Source organism: Tachypleus tridentatus, chromosome 9 (assembly GCF_004210375.1).
Source record: "Tachypleus tridentatus isolate NWPU-2018 chromosome 9, ASM421037v1, whole genome shotgun sequence".
NCBI lineage: Eukaryota > Metazoa > Arthropoda > Merostomata > Xiphosura > Limulidae > Tachypleus > Tachypleus tridentatus.
In genome coordinates this window covers 20,700,195-20,717,287 of record NC_134833.1, presented here as the reverse complement: position 1 = coordinate 20,717,287, position 17,093 = coordinate 20,700,195, and the positions used below count along the sequence as shown (strand labels likewise).

The following is a 17,093-nucleotide window of genomic DNA, read 5'->3' as shown; positions in this document are numbered from 1 at the left end:
GATTGTTTAACAACAAACATTAAACTTTACTGAACACTAGTCTATCGAAAATTAATATATAATTTTAGTCGTCAATATTTGTTGCTGCATTAAAAATGAGCGCAAAAAATGATAAAAAGAAGTTCAAACAACTGTACCTGTACACGAAGAGGGAAAATATGCAGAGAATAATAAGTAGAACAGTCAGGACAGCGCTGACCACCACGTAGTGCGAGATTTCTGGAAAACAGAAATTTGAAAATAAACATTTAATGTCTGTTTATGAAACAGAAGCCTGAATGACTCTTTGCTAAACTATCGTACTTTATTTCGATTAGTTTAAAATGTTTTTTTTTTTATTTAAATGTAAATTCCGATGAACGATAACAAATATAACTGACTCAAACCTACATTAAATTGGGCGTGGCAATATTGTCTGAACGTTTTGGTTTTGTTTTAAATTTCGCGTAAAGGTGTACTCGGGCTATCCGAGCTAGCTGTCCCTAATTTATCAGCGATACACTAGACAGAAGACAGTTGGTTAAGACTATATATAATTAACTCTTGGGCTATTCAGGAATAGTAGGAACTGATCGTAACACCACACAGTTCAATGGACAAGCGTGTTTGGCGATGGGGATTTGAACCCGCGACCCACAAATTGCAAGACGAGCACTCTAATCACCACACATTGCCAATCCGAGTCAAGAAGTTGAGTGTTGGGCTGTCAACGTGAAAATCTAAGGCTCTAACCCCATTGTTGGTGGTATATTATGAGGTGCCAGTCAATCATCTGCGGCCTGGCATAGCCAGGTTGTTAAGGCGCTCGACTCGCAGTCTGAGAGTTTCGGGTTCGAATCCCCGTCACACCAAGCATGCTCTCCCTTTCAGCCGTGGGGATGTTATAATGGTACAGTCAATCCCACTGTTCGTTGATAAAAAAGCAGCCTGCGATTTGTCGGTAGGTGGAGATGACAAGCTGCTTTCCCTCTAGTTTTTCACTGCTAAATTAGGGACGGCTAGCGCATATAGTCCTCGTGCAACTTTGCACAAAATTCAAAAACAAGAGCCCTCCGTTCAGAGTTGAGCAAAGCCCTTGGGATAGTAGGTGTTGCAAAGTGACTGTCTTTTTTTCAGGTAAGAAATTCAAAATTAATAACGGTGTACTAGGAATATAGGACGTTTTGCACATGTCTTTCAAAATCTGTTGTCCATACTGGAGGTATTAATACATTTTATTAACCCTGATGAAGCCTCAAAGACGAAACGTTGGTTAAAAAAACAACAAACTTTATATATATATTTGGAGTATAAAGATAGTTATTTTTCTAAACTATTTAGTTCACGTGTACCTGAGGTACCCATCAGATTGAAATAGCACTAAATATTATCATTTGTTCTTATGAGTAGAGAGTACTCGAAGCATCGATTCTGGTCTTGAATAAAGTACCAATTGCTAATTGTGTGCATTATGTGTGCCAATGATACAAGACAATAAGTGTTAACCTCTGTTTGAAACTGATCCGTTTGTCCTTAGGTCTCTAAAGTTTCTTTATAACTTAATCACTTCTTGGTTCACGATTTCTTTTAACCAACCCACAATACCCGCCGCTGTAGGGGCTTTGTATCGCTTTGAGCTGAATAACTAGACAGACTATCACAACACGATGACGTTTCAAATTACACATTGTAGTTGTTTTGTTGTTGTTGTTGTTTTGAATTAAGCACAAAGCTACACAGTAGGCTATCTGTGCTCTACCTACCACGGGTATCGAAAAATCCGGTTTTTAGCGTTGTAAGTCCGCGGACATACCGCTGAGCCACTGGGGACTACACATTGTAAGCATCATTTTAATTCTTTCTAAATTCTTATTATAATACTATTTAACCAATACTAACGTCTTATAAATGGATATTAAAATCGAAGCTAACAAAAATGTTACTTTTTAATCATTCAAATTACATTTATGTGCACTTAACCGTCACAATTCTTTAATTATATACACAGAAAACACATGTTTGAGACAAAATGTATCTCAGAGACAAGTTGCTCTCTCCTTGTCAATAAAAGTGTTAATACCTCTATCAGCCGTACTGAGATACATTTTTATTTCAAGTGGGTTTCTCGTAATCAAAAACGTCTCTGACACAGCTTCCCCATCTTCCATACAAGACTTTCCGATAGAAACCAAAGCTTCAACTTTTTTTTTTAGGACTAATCAGTTCGGTGTTGTTCCACTCTAATGTTTTTCTGTATTGTTTGTGTTTTATCTCATTCCTTTTCTGCTGTGTTTGTTGACACGTGACATTAGTTAAGGAACATTTGCTGATTTCATTATCTGTTTATCTTGATACATTGGCCCAGCTTCTGTGAAGTAACTGACCAGTGCTGGCCAAACAAGGCTTTGGAGAAATGAACCGAACGATTACAACTCGGATTGTGTTGTTTTTCTTATTATTTATTGAAAAAAAACCCATAAAAGCACAGAAAGGGAATTAGCAGCTGTTTTCAACGCCAAACGACAAGTTTTATGGAGAGAACAACAACAACAACTTCCGCTAAGTAAATGGTAAACAAATACCATCGAATTTGTAACTAGCAAATTAATGTTACGTCGCGCATGTAAAGAGTTCCGGACACGTTAACAAAGTTTTCCTTTATGGCTTTTTCGAAACAGTACATTACGTATACAAAGTTTCTTTAACATGGTTTGGTTGAGTTATATGAGGCATAACAATTATGACGGTGGGTGAAAGAGCAGCCCAAGAGACGGTGATGGATGGTGATCATTAGTTGTTTTCCCTCTAATCTTACACTGCAAAATTAGGGACAGCCATCGCAGATAGTCCTCGTGTAACTTTGCGCAAAATTCAAAACAAACGAAGTAATGGATTGAAAGCAAAGGCCATTATTCTGTTGACATATCCCAACATACAAACACTGCCGTTATAAATCGTTATAGTAACTATATTGCATTCTATCATTAGTTAACTACCTTCTCTGCTAACGATACTTTTGGCCATAATCCCAGTAATATCTTACAAAGCTCAACCATCTTAAGGGATCTGAGTTATTTCTAAATCCATGCACTAAACTAAGAAAAAAAAATCATAAATTTAGTCACAATTTAAAAAACATAGTGAAACTATTTGTAATGATTAAACTAGTAATATTTAGTATCAAAGACCAATCTCTCTTTCTCTTTCGAAAGAAAAAAATAACATGATAACTTGGTATTATTATTAAAATATTAAGTGTCATTTCAGTGCGACAGTTATTTCTGCTGTAGTAAAACAAATTTTTAAGTTATAAAATGAAACAATATAAACCTTTATCCGGACATTTGGAATTGTCAAACCCACAAGGTGGAGTATCTGGTGGGGGGTCTTTTCGCCCACCAGCCCAATGAATTTTCACTCCTGGAACATCTTCAAACTGTCCACTGTCACCGTAATAGTTTGCCACTACCTATATATATATATATATATATATATACAGACAAAATAAAAACGTTGTGTAATAAACAATATTAATGAGTGTTTGTTGTCAATTTTGTGTAATTAATTTTCTCATAAACAACACACACATAGAATAAAAATCCTTAAAATACAGGGTTTCCTCACCGTTTCTATATCATTTGTTTGTTTTGAATTTCGCACAGACATACATGACGGATATCTGGGTCAACTGTCCCTTATTGAACAGTGTAAGACTAGAAGGAAGGCAGCTAGCCATCATCACCCGCCGCCAACTCTTGGGCTACTCTTTTAGAAACAAATGGTGGATTAACCATCGCATTTTAACGACCCCACGGCTGAAAGGGCGAACATGTTTGGCGTAACTGGAATTAGAACCCGCGGCCCTCGGAATACGAGTCGAGCGCCCCCTAACCACCTGGTCATGCCGGCCAAAACAAAACAAACTATCTGAGCATAACCATCCCTCACTTTGAAGCTGATAGAGTACCGTGAAAATGGCTAGTTAGCAGGACCAACCTTCAACTCTTGGACTACCCTGCTGTGGTCGAATGGTCAGATTTGGCCGTTTACCACAGTCACCAAACGCAAGCCGCAAGCTTTCGTATTCGTACCTCAAGCACGCTAAAACTAAGCTACACCCAGCCAGAATGAGGTTTCAGTGCAGGACTAACCACAGGTATCGAAACTCGGTTTGTAGCGTTATAAGACTTCAGACATACTGTTAAGCCACTGGAATGACATAAGTATCAACTGACTATAATTTAGTAACGTTGTAATTTACATGTTACAAAATTATCTAAATTTGTTATATTATGCTATTTTTTGTATTAAACTAAAACAAACGAAATACGACATTGTAAAATTAGGTCTATATATGAACTAAGACCTATTATATGATTTTTTTCCAGGGACTCATTGGCTTTGTTTTTAATTGTTTGTTTGTTTTAAAGCATTAAGCTTTAATGGGCTCATCTCGAGCATCAAAACCCAAATATTAGTGTTGTAGATTCTAAAACTTACTGCTAAGCCATTGATTTGTTTACTTATATTTGAAAATATTATTTTATCCATTTCGCAAGAAGTAATTTGTTCTAGAGTACATTAAGCTGTCTGCCGTGTCCACTGCGGGAAATCCAACCTCGGATTTTGGCGTTGTAGGTCCGTAAACTTAGAGCTATCCTACAGTGGGACACAAGAAATGATTCTCCTTTTCAAGTCCCATCGTAACCAGAAAATTACAAGTTTAATTTCATTGAATCATTAATTACATTATGTATTTGAAACAGTTCCGAACAGCGTTAGACATATCATTATTGAATGTCATATTCTATCAACTGAGGTGTCTTACGTCTTAAGAAATGGAACGTTTTCTTTGATTTTGTGATGAAGTAATGTCTTTTTACACGGACGAAATATTCTGATTTTAGGGTAAGCAACAACGATATACACAATTTACAGCAGAGTCAATTATGTGATCCAACTATGGCCCGGAATGGCCAGTGGGTTAAAGCGTTCGACTCGTAATTTGAGGGTCGCGGGTTCGAGTTCCCGTCGCACCAAACATGCTTCCCTTTTCAGCCGTGGGGGCATTATAACGTGCGGTCAATCCCACTATTCGTTGGTAAAAGAGTAGCCCAAGAGTTGGCGGTGGGTGGTGCTGACTAGCTGCCTTCCCTCTAATCTTACACTGCTAAATTAGGGACGGCTAGCGCAGATAGCCCTCGAGTAGCTTTGCGCGAAATTCATAAAACAAACAAGTAATCCAAGTATTTTAATGAAGTTCCTACCAATATATTTTATGACTTTGTGACACCACGTTCTTATATTTCTAAGATGCCCCTCACTTTAACTGTACAGTTATTCGTTCAATAAAATTGCTTAATAAAACGAAGCATAATAAATTGTGTGATAATTTTAATATCTATATCATAGACGTCAATTCATTTAAAAGCGCCTCCCAGTGGCACAGCTGGATTTCTTTGGACTCAAACCGCTAGAAACCAGGTTTTGATACCCGTGGTGGGAAAAGCGCAGATAGCCCATTGTGTAACTTTGTGCTTAAATACAAGCATATAAAAGTTAAAAAAAGGACGGTAATACAATGTCTTTTAAATAACTTGTTGTCGTTAAGCACAAAGTTACACAGCGAAATCCTTTTGCTTTGCTCACAACAAGTAATGAGCCCCGAATTGTGGCGTTATAAGCTCTCGTTGTCTTTTGAATGCGGCGAAATTAGTTTATCGGATATCAGACTTCTGACATTTTGTTCCGTTTACTATTGTTATATTATTCGCTAATTGCTACACACGATATTATTTTTTATTATTATTATGTTGTTATTCTGATGTTTTGCCCGGCATGACCAGATGGTTAAGGCACTCGGCTCGTAATCTGAGGATCAGGGGTTTGAATCCCCGTCACACCAAACAAGCTCGCCCTTTCAGTCATGGAGGCGTTATAACGTGATGGTCAATCCTACTATTCGTTGGTAAAAAGTAGCCCAATAGTTGGCAGTGGGTGATGATGAATAGCTGTCTTCTCTCTAGTCTTACACTGCTAAATTAGGGACGGCTAACGCAGATAGCCTTCGTGTAGCTTTGAGCGAAATTCAAAAATATAGAATACATAATAAACAGTGGGGCTTTTATTTTCTCCGATGTTCTTTAGAGACAAAAGTATTTATGTCGTGATTAGTTGTTTTTTTTATGTTCACTCTATCACACGTATCTTGAGGCACAGTTCGTGGTAAAGACCAGTATAACAAGACAAGCTTTACGACGTATGATTCATAAAAAGCCACGAAGAAAACGTCGGCACTGAGACAGATACAGCTGGTCTGTTGGCGTCGTGCCATATATCGCCATATTAGTACTTAATACCCGTATTCTTTATCATCAAATGGCAATGCTGTTGTCCACGTAGTAAGACTTAGGAAATTCGTTACCAAGGGTATATGTTATAGGATTATGGATGAGTAATCTCATTTCTAGGATTCATAGCTCTATGTTAGATTTTTAAAGTTGCAGTGCACAGTTCTATCACTCTTTAAACGAACCCCGCCAGTACAGCAACAAGTCTACGGATTTAAAACGCTAAAATCAGGGGTTAGATTCCCCTCGTAGGCTCAGCAGATAGCCCGGTGTGGCTTTGCTCTAAGAAAACACACACACACACACACACACTTTAAATATATATATTTACTAGGGCTCACTTCCACAAAGAATTATATAAAATATAACACATAAATTGTACTCATAAGGCATGAAACACATACCGAAATAATATCCCATTAAATTATTGAAAATCTTCATGTTATAAAAGAGTTAACGTTGCTACATATCAGTTAGCAATACTACGACAATCACTTTACAGCTGTGATTATACAATGTTATTATCATAGACTAGTTATTAGTAGTTATTCTGAATTTCTCGCAAAGCTACTCGAGGGCTATCTGCGCTAGCCATCCCTAATTTACCAGTGTAAGATTAGAGGGAAGGCAGCTAGTCAGCACCACCCACCGCCAACTTTTGGGATACTCTTTTACCAACAAGTAGTTGGATTGACCATCACAATATAATGCCACCACGGCTGAAAGGGCGAGCATGTTTGGTGCGATGGGTATTCGAACCCGCGACCCTCAGATTACCAGTCGCAAGCCTTAACCCACCTGGCCATGCCGGGCCACTGTCGTAGGTTCTTCGAATCTAATAATGATTACAGTATGTAAAGGTTGTATAAACATGTTAGGATAAAGACTGTAATAATATGTCTAAACAGACTTCACAATGAAAATATCATACAGATTTTACAATGACATTCTAGTGAAGCGTCTAAAATAATGTTCTTAGAGACTTTTGTGATAGTATTCTGAGACCGTTTGAGCGGATGTTTTACACTGATTTTATATGAAATACGGTGTTCTGAAGAAACACACTGGATATTTTGTGGCATAGAGTGTATTATATTTTTCCGATAGAAACTCCATGATTTGTTTGTTTAACTTGAACTTAGCGCAAAGCTTCACGAGGGCTACCTGCAGTAGCCGTTCCTAATTTAACAGTGTAAGACTAGCGGGAAGGCAGCTAGTTATCACCACCCACCACCAACTCTTGGGCTAATCTTTTACCAGCGAATAGTGGGATTCACCATGTAATTATAACTCCCCCGAACCTTAGAGGGCGAGTCGGGCACCCTGACCACTTGGCCGAAACTCTATGAAGAGGTAAGATTATATACTCTTCAAAAAAGAAACGCAAAAGGGATATTTTTTATTTATTTTAAAGAGAAATATATGTAATAACGTTACAAGCTCAGAGTATGTGATGTTACAAGTGTTAAGGTACTGATTGTCAACCAAAATGACAATAAAAGTTGTGCACTTTGGAAACGGAGGAAAACATCGAATTTTTCGCCAAAACGCATTCGTCTCCAATAAATTTGTTTGAGAGATCTGCATATTCTGCAAGTGCAACATGTGCAAAATCCCTTCAAAAGTGACGGGTTCTCGGTTTCCATAGCTCAGTGTAAAGCCACCGACACGCAATACAGTTACGCCAAGACTGACAGAAGCACAACGCAACAACGCCATTGGTCGCTTGAAAGCAGGCGAATCTCGATCAGATTTTGCCATAGCTGTGAATGTCCACCCAAGCACCATCACAAGGCTATGGAATCGTCACCAACAACATAGATCAATTCGTGACCGTCCACGATCTGGCAGACCTCGTGTGACCACGCCCGCACAAGATCGCTACATCCGGTTACGTCACCTTCGGGATAGGACCACCACTGCGACGTCTACTGCCTCAACCATACCAGGGCTGCGTAGGATTTCCGATCAGACCGTACGCAACCATAGACGATATTCTTAGGCCCCATGTGCAACCCATCGTGGTGAACGTCAACGACGTTTTTCAACATGGCAACGCCCGTTCACACACAGTCCGACTCATCACTGTCTTCTTGAGACACCACAACATCAACGTTCTTCCCTGGCCCTCCAGATCACCAGATTTAAACCCCATCGAACATCTCTGGGACGAGTGGGACCGACGTCTGCGACGGCGACAACCTCAACCGCAGACTCTACCTCAGCTTGCAGCAGCTTTGCAGGCTGAGTGGACAGCCATTCCACAGGATGTGATTCGTCATCTCATCGCTTCCATGAGCAGGAGATGCCAAGCAGTTATTAATGCTCATGGGGGGCATACTCGTTATCGACGTTGAGTGACGTTAAACTTCAACTAGTGAACGAGGACTTCGCCTTTGCAGACTTTGGATGTTCAGCAGTGAATGTGCAAAGTTTCACACATGTCATACAGAACTACCCGGAACAAACTTGTTTTGTCTCAAATTTTGCCTTTTGCGTTTCTTTTTTTGAAGAGTATATAAAGGAGAGTATATGACGTCAGTATTACTACTGCTATTACTACTTTACGGTTTAATTAACTTTACCTGAAACAAACCAGTCGTTGGATCCATATCTAACAACGAGTAATCTGCCTTTCGATCCCCGTTCTCGTCAATACTCACACTTCCTGTAATCCCTAAAATATCACAGATTATAACACATGTTATCATGTTCTAGAAAAAAGACAACAACAAAAGGTAAAAACATTTTACAAAACGATATAATATTAAACGTTAATTTATGTAGAGCAGATACCGCAAATGTATCAGAGTCTGTTCAATTGTTTTTATATGATTATTGTTACTTGTTAAAGAAGCTTCCACATCCAGCCTTATCAAATTATTGTTATGTGCTAGAGAAGTTGCCACATCCAGTCTTATAAGATTATTGTTATGTGCTAGAGAAGTTTCCAGACCCGGCCTTATAAGATTATTGTTATGTGCTAGAGATGTTTCCAGACCCGGCCTTATAAGATTATTGTTATGTGCTAGAGAAGTTTCCAGACCCGGCCTTATAAGATTATTGTTATGTGCTAGAGAAGTCTCCAGACCCGGCCTTATAAGATTATTGTTATGTGCTAGAGAAGTCTCCAGACCCGGACTTATAAGATTATTGTTATGTGCTAGAGAAGTTTCCAGACCCGGCCTTATAAGATTATTGTTATATGCTAGAGAAGTTTCCACATCCAGCCTTATAAGATTATTGTTATGTGCTAGAGAAGTTTCCAGACCCGGCCTTATAAGATTATTGTTATGTGCTAGAAAAGTTTCCAGACCCGGCCTTATAAGATTATTGTTATGTGCTAGAGAAGTTTCCAGACCCGGCCTTATAAGCTTATTGTTATGTGCTAGAGAAGTTTCCAGACCCGGCCTTATAAGATTATTGTTATGTGCTAGAGAAGTTTCCATACCCGGCCTTATAAGATTATTGTTATGTGCTAGAGAAGTTTCCAGACCCGGCCTTATAAGATTATTGTTATGTGCTAGAGAAGTCTCCAGACCCGGACTTATAAGATTATTGTTATGTGCAAGAAAAGTTTCCAGACCCGGCCTTATAAGATTATTGTTATGTGCTAGAGATGTTTCCAGACCCGGCCTTATAAGATTATTGTTATGTGCTAGAGAAGTTTCCAGACCCGGCCTTATAAGATTATTGTTATGTGCTAGAGAAGTCTCCAGACCCGGCCTTATAAGATTTTTGTTACGTGCTAGAGAAGTCTCCAGACCCGGACTTATAAGATTATTGTTATGTGCTAGAGAAGTTTCCAGACCCGGCCTTATAAGATTATTGTTATATGCTAGAGAAGTTTCCACATCCAGCCTTATAAGATTATTGTTATGTGCTAGAGAAGTTTCCAGACCCGGCCTTATAAGATTATTGTTATGTGCTAGAAAAGTTTCCAGACCCGGCCTTATAAGATTATTGTTATGTGCTAGAGAAGTTTCCAGACCCGGCCTTATAAGCTTATTGTTATGTGCTAGAGAAGTTTCCATACCCGGCCTTATAAGATTATTGTTATGTGCTAGAGAAGTTTCCATACCCGGCCTTATAAGATTATTGTTATGTGCTAGAGAAGTTTCCAGACCCGGCCTTATAAGATTATTGTTATGTGCTAGAGAAGTCTCCAGACCCGGACTTATAAGATTATTGTTATGTGCAAGAGAAGTTTCCAGACCCGGCCTTATAAGATTATTGTTATGTGCTAGAGAAGTCTCCAGACCCGGACTTATAAGATTATTGTTATGTGCAAGAGAAGTTTCCAGACCCAGTCAAAACATATGGTCCCCCCTCCTTCTAGTTTTGAACTTTTGTCGCAACACGCTTGTTAATACATAACTTAGCTTTATTAAACAAAGGAAATAAAGAAACAACTAGCCTAGAACCGATCGCGCTCTTGAAATAGTCTGAAAAACGTCTATTTTACACTTTATGTAATCACAGGAATCTTATAAGTATCAGGTCATCCCTTAAGTAATGTCCGACTTTAGGTTCAAAAAAATTGAAAGGATTTCAAACGCTTTTAATGTTATTTAATCAATAATATATGTTCCATTATTATTAATTACTTCCAGCCAATGATTCACAAGCTTCTGAATGTCACTTCTATAAAATTCTTGAGGTTTGGAGGAAAAGAGTGTAGAGAGGGTAGTTTGACATCTTCATGTGGTCCAAGCTCCTTTCCATCAAGATAGTTATGCAAACTTCGGAACTGATGATAATCAGATGGCAAGGTTTGGAGAATAAGGAAGGTGTGGAAGTTATTCCCAGTCTAGCTCTTCAACCTATACAGATGTGATCCTTGCTGTATGGAGCCGTGCATTATCCTGGTGTAATACAACAGCTTGAGGATTGATCAAAGCAGGCCTCTTTTATTTCAGACAACATTCAAGTGCACTATCTATCCAATAAAAGTTGGATGTAATAGTTACATTCAGTGGCAGCAACTTAAAGTGGAACACACCAACAATATCCTACTTAACAAGACTTTCCTAGAAGTCCATTTTAGGCTGTGCTTTAGACAGTTTACTTTGATTGAGCCGTTGTCTGGGATGCTTAACATGTTTATAAAATATTCATTTTTCATCTACAGTCATTAACCTGTCCAAAAAAGTGAGTTACGTTCACGAAAGTGAAGAGAACTACAAATGTCCACTCTTGCTCTATGTTTGGCTTTTGTCAAATCATGGGGTATCCATTTTTCAAGTTTTGTCACCTTTCCAAGCTGTTGCAGATGATGGTGAACTGTTGAATGGATTGAATTAAGCTTCCGTGCTAATTCTCCAACTGTTACGGCACAATCTTCATCAAGTGCAGCCAGCAGAAAATCATCATTAAACTCAACAGGACGACCTGAACGTGGCGCATCGTTTAAGATGTGGTCACCTGATCTGAACTTCTAAACCACTTTCGACATTTTCTTACATTGAGAGACTCCGCACAATAAACACCTTGAATGTTTCATGTAGTTTCTAATGTACTATTGCTTTTTTTAAACTCATAAAGCATTATATGTCTAATGTGCTCCTCAGACACATCCATCTTCATAAGGGTTTATTTGATTAATGATATGAAAAAGTGTAGTTGGGTCAGTTTCTTTTATTTGCCTGAACATTTCTATACACGTCCTACTACATATTTTAATCATTAAAACATTCTACAAAGACAGAAATGATGATGCACTTTCTGTATTAAATATTCGGACATTAATTATGGGATGGCCTGATATATGAAACCATTATATGTCTTTATTTGCATGCAAGTTATTTTAAGTTTGTATAATGCAGACTCAAACACATGCTGAGCGCCTGATGTTAAATCAGTGGCTTGTGACACTAATTAGCCTTAAAACTGCTAAATAAACAGTAGTTCTGGAGGTTTTATTGCATATATACGCATCGTTAATTGATAGCTATGAAACTCAACGGAAAACTGGATGTTAACTGAATTTCTTTAAATTGTTTTTTTTATGTATTCGTATCGATTATGTGAGCATTTATTGATATGATATGTACATGTACGCACGATATTAATACGTTTGGAGTCCTATATAGTGATGAGCTTTGGTTTATAGGTGTTTATAAGCACTGTTTGGTGTCGTTTAAAAGCCTTCTATCAGTGCTAACTGTTTAGGCTTTTCTCATTCGTACTCCAAAGTAATGTGGTTTGAAAACACCGTGCGACGTCAAAACTTTTCTGAATAAAACATAATAAAGCTTAATTAAGAATAAACTAGATGCAGTTACACTACTAAGCACAAGTGCGGTGGTCGAAGGGAAGTTAGGATGAGAGGTTCCTTGACAATATTTCATTAAGCCACTTAGGGGAATCATTTAATCCATTTTATATCCGGTATCATGCGGATACTGGCTCTTTTCGATGAGCGAGTAAAGAAATAACGTTCTCCGGGAGATCAAGTTCAAACTTTGATCTATTGACAAACAGGAAATACATTCGTGAATAACGCACTCATTAAAAACACATTTGCTTTCTATTACAGAAAGGGTTAAACTAGATTTTGGGAAGGATAAAAATTAAAAGTTTTTTGGTGTTTTTTTTTCAAATTTCGCGCAAAACTACACGAGGGCTATCTGCGCTAGCTGTCCCTAATTTAGTAGTGTAACAGTAGAGGAAAGGCAGCTAGCCATCAGCGCCCACCGCCAATGTTTGGGCTATTCTTTTACTAACGAATAGTGGGATTGACCAACACTTTATAATGCTCCCACGATTCAAAGGGTGAGCATGTTTGATGGGATGGGGGTTCGAGCCCGCGAACCTCAGAGGGCGAGTCGAGCACCCTAATCACCTGGTCATGATTGGTCCAAGAACTTAATACTGGTATGATTTAGGTCGGGCTAAGTTTTGCTTTATATAAATAAGGTTAGATTCGCTAGAATTTCTTATGTCAATGTTGCATTATAATTACTGTTTCGGTAGAACATTAGGCAGAGTGAACATAATAGGTTTTAAAACGTTAATGGATTACAATTGATGTGATGATGATTTATCCTCTATCATCAATATATATATATATATATAACAAGGACTGGTACATCAGGTTAAAAAAGCTTCTCCATCAAAACCATGTATTTATAATCATACAAATTTAAGGTAGATGTAAATAGATGTAAACACCTTAAATTTATCATTTACCTCACAATCCAGTTATTAAACCATAATGAAACAAGTAATCACAATTAATATAAACACAACACAACATCTTGAAATAACAAAATTTAAAAGTATTGTACTAACATTTACAATGCCATATAATGATAATTATATAACTGCATTAATTTTTTTCTCAATAAATAACAGATTTAAGCTTATAAATTACTTTATATATGGATGTTAATTAAATATAAAAGTACTTATTTTTACGTAAGATTTTACATCCTACAAAAAAAAATTTAAAACTATAGATAGATAGCGAAATTAAATTATCTAAATTTGGTTTTATTTCTAATTTCTTCTAACAAGTAAGAGTTATCATTTTTCTTATACTTCTGCATTGATATTTAAACCTTTTATTATTTAGTGATAACGAGAATTTCTAAACTGTTTGTAACATCTTTAGATTTTTCATATTTTTTCAAGTAAAAACCTTATGTATACTTTATCATACTATAATAGAATTTTTGCTTATATGATACTGAAAAACTTTTTTTATTACACAATATGCAACCCCTAGCTCCGGAAATGTTTATCCTGAGTGCATGTAGATTTCCAATAGTAGTCACGATTTTCCGGTTTTGCCTCTATTTCCCGTTACGGAGGACTATTTGTCTCCATTTTCAGGATGCAGATATGACGTCATGATTACGTCACACACGGATCTAATGCACTGGTAATCGGCTAGTATATTCTAGTCTTACATTATTATCCACCCTATTTTTTACTAAAAAAATTACATCTTCTACACCCGTTAATTTCACATCAAATAAAAAACCAAGGTATTTCACATTATTTATTATTTCTATATTATTTTCATATATATTTGCAATTTAGTATTTTCAAATTTTATTTACATTTCTTTTTCGAATGCTATCTTTCCTGTGTTTTAAATAGATCCTCCATAACTGATACAATAACTCTAAATTTATATAAACTAATTGCAGATTTTTGTTAACATTATTATAACTGAGCAATTATTTACCCAATAGGTAACGCCATCAGCGTACAGTTCAATATTAATAGAACCTTTACTACTTCTTGAACACGGTATGCCATTTGGAAAGTAGTGGACGTTGTGCCCTTTCTTGTGGTACCTCCAGTTAATTACATATATGTCTGAAAACTATTGTTTAATTATATTCTATCTCTCCTGTTTTTGACAAAACCATGTTATTGTAAGGTATAGTAAACTTGTTATTTTGTTTACCTTCGAAAGTTCGGTTCCACATTTTCTGTGTAATAATACTGCCATTGGTGATATGACCACCTTCTTCCAACGTTTCGTTCAAAGCTAAGACGTACAGTAAAACTGCTTCGTGGAAAGCCGTCACGTAAGTATTGACCTAAAACATTGTTTGTACTAAAATAACTTACAATATCTACAAAATAACTACACAGAAACAAAATGTTCTACTTAAACATTCAGTTACCACAAACGAGTTTTTTAAAATTATTATTTAAATAACGTACTTTATTTTGTTTATTTTTGAATTTCGCACAAAGCTACACGAGAGCTCTCTGTGCTAGCCGTCCCTAATTTTGCAGTGTAAGACTAGAGGGAAGGCAGCTAGTCATCACCACCCACCGCCAACTCTTGGGCTACTCTTTGACCAACGAATAGTGGGATTGACCGTCACATTATAACGCCTACACGGCTGAAAGGGCGAGCATATTTAGCGCGACGGGGATGCGTACCTGCGACCCTCAGATTACGAGTCGCACGCCTTAACACGCTTGGCCATGCCGGGCCAACGTACGTTAAGCTACATTTTGTTCAGTAAAACGGTAATTTTGTAACTAAGAAAACTGATTAAAACTCTGTGAGTTGTTTTATTAGTGGACAGAAAATATTTTAAAGTTTTCAGACGGTACTTGTTATACACGTAGAATACGCAGTTAATTAAAACTAACATTCTCTTTAAGACGTATAATAAGTTAAAATTTGTATAAATGAAGATATTACAAAACACCTAAAAAAGCACTATAAAGTGTTGTGGAGAGAAGTGATATATGTTTGTTTGTTTAATTTGAATTTCGCGCAAAGCTACACGTAGACTATCTGCGCTAGCCGTCCGTAATTTAGCAGTATAAGACTAGAGAGAAAGCAGCTAGTTATCACAACCAACCGCCAACTCTTGGGCTACTCTTTTACCAACGAATAGTGGGATTGACCGTCACTTTATAACGCCCCTACGGCTGAAAGGGCGAGCATGTTTGGCGGGATGAGGATTATAATGTTACGGTCAATCCCACTATTCGTTGGTTAAAGAGTAGCCCAAGATTTGGCGGTGGATGGTGATGACAAGTTGCCTTCCCTCTAATCTTACGCTGCAAAATTAGGAACGGCTAGCGCAGATAGCCCTCTAGTAGCTTTCCTCGAAATTTCAAAACAAACAAGCATGCAACTTATCTTGTTAAATGCGTATTGCGAAAGTCACGCCTTTCGTTACTCAATAACCAATAAAAGGAGACATCGTATTTTTTTTTTCAAATACGAAAACAAGAATAACTATTCTTCACGCATTCACCAAACATAAAACCAAAGCTGTCTTCTTTCTCAACGTACTTTAAAAACAACACATAATTATTTCTTTCAAAACAGTTTTAAAGAAATAAAAAAATTGCGTAATGTGACATGTAATAAAATATTTAAAGTATTCCAATCGAACATTCAAAAAACATTTGATCTAGACAGCAAATACCATCCGCATATCTCGTTTCATACACACAGAGGATGTGTCATAGAAAACCATCCAGTAAAGGTTGTGAGTGATACGTGCGAATTTTTCATGTGAGAATATTTACGTGATCAGCATGTTGAATATTTATTGTTTTGTGTGATTATATTAATACAATTTAATTATTAAGTTTATGGCATTACTACTAGTTTATTTAATAGATGTGGGCTGGAGGTCATGACCCATTTTTTTTTAAATATTTGTCACTTTAATGAATTACCTCTTCTTCTCCGTAATCAAACCCAAATTTTTTTCTTGCGATTTCTTTGACAGCTCGGGAAAACTCGGCGTATTCCGGCGTTTCGGGTTTTCTTGCCGTCACTGTCAAGAGCGCTTCGTAAGCTTTCCGAGCTCGCTTGTTTCTTGTTTGGCTGTCTCCTTGTCGCATCCAGGGATTAACATTTTCTCTTTTGCTAAAAAAATAAAATAATCTTTCAAAATTATTTCACATTTTACAGCTAAGAAAATGTAACATAAAATTCTTAACAAACTTAATACACTTATTTCAGAAACTATATTGTGTGTCACGTGCCCCACCCCTGCAGTGACAGTGCGGCATATCTGTAGACTTGATCAAAACGCGGTTTTGTGATAAATTACAAATAAATAAATATTCCATATTCTGTTCCCCCCCCAGCGACACAGGGGTATATTTACGAAATTATAACGCTAGAAACCAAGTTTCGATACACGTGTTGGGCTTTCATGACCGTATCAACTTTTCCCCATTACATTCCCACAAGCGGCACATAGTTGTGTTTGAGGACTGAGAACATCAGTAAAATGGTTTCGATACTCTAAGTGGGCGAAACAC

At 37.2% G+C, this 17,093-nt stretch overlaps 1 protein-coding gene across 1 annotated transcript in view; it reads right to left on the bottom strand.

Moving 5' to 3' along the window:
* LOC143224817 (atrial natriuretic peptide receptor 1-like) overlaps positions 1 to 16,688 on the bottom strand; it is a 65,949-nt gene extending 49,261 nt beyond the window's left edge. The window contains exons 1-5 of the mRNA XM_076453153.1: positions 16,500 to 16,688; positions 14,749 to 14,884; positions 8,915 to 9,006; positions 3,310 to 3,448; positions 138 to 219 (exon numbers count right to left, since the gene is read on the bottom strand). Of these exons, the coding sequence (XP_076309268.1) occupies positions 138 to 219; positions 3,310 to 3,448; positions 8,915 to 9,006; positions 14,749 to 14,884; positions 16,500 to 16,667 (617 nt within the window). The 5' untranslated portion in view covers positions 16,668 to 16,688. The remainder of the gene's footprint in view (positions 1 to 137; positions 220 to 3,309; positions 3,449 to 8,914; positions 9,007 to 14,748; positions 14,885 to 16,499) is intronic.
* Between the last annotated feature and the right edge of the window lie 405 nt (positions 16,689 to 17,093).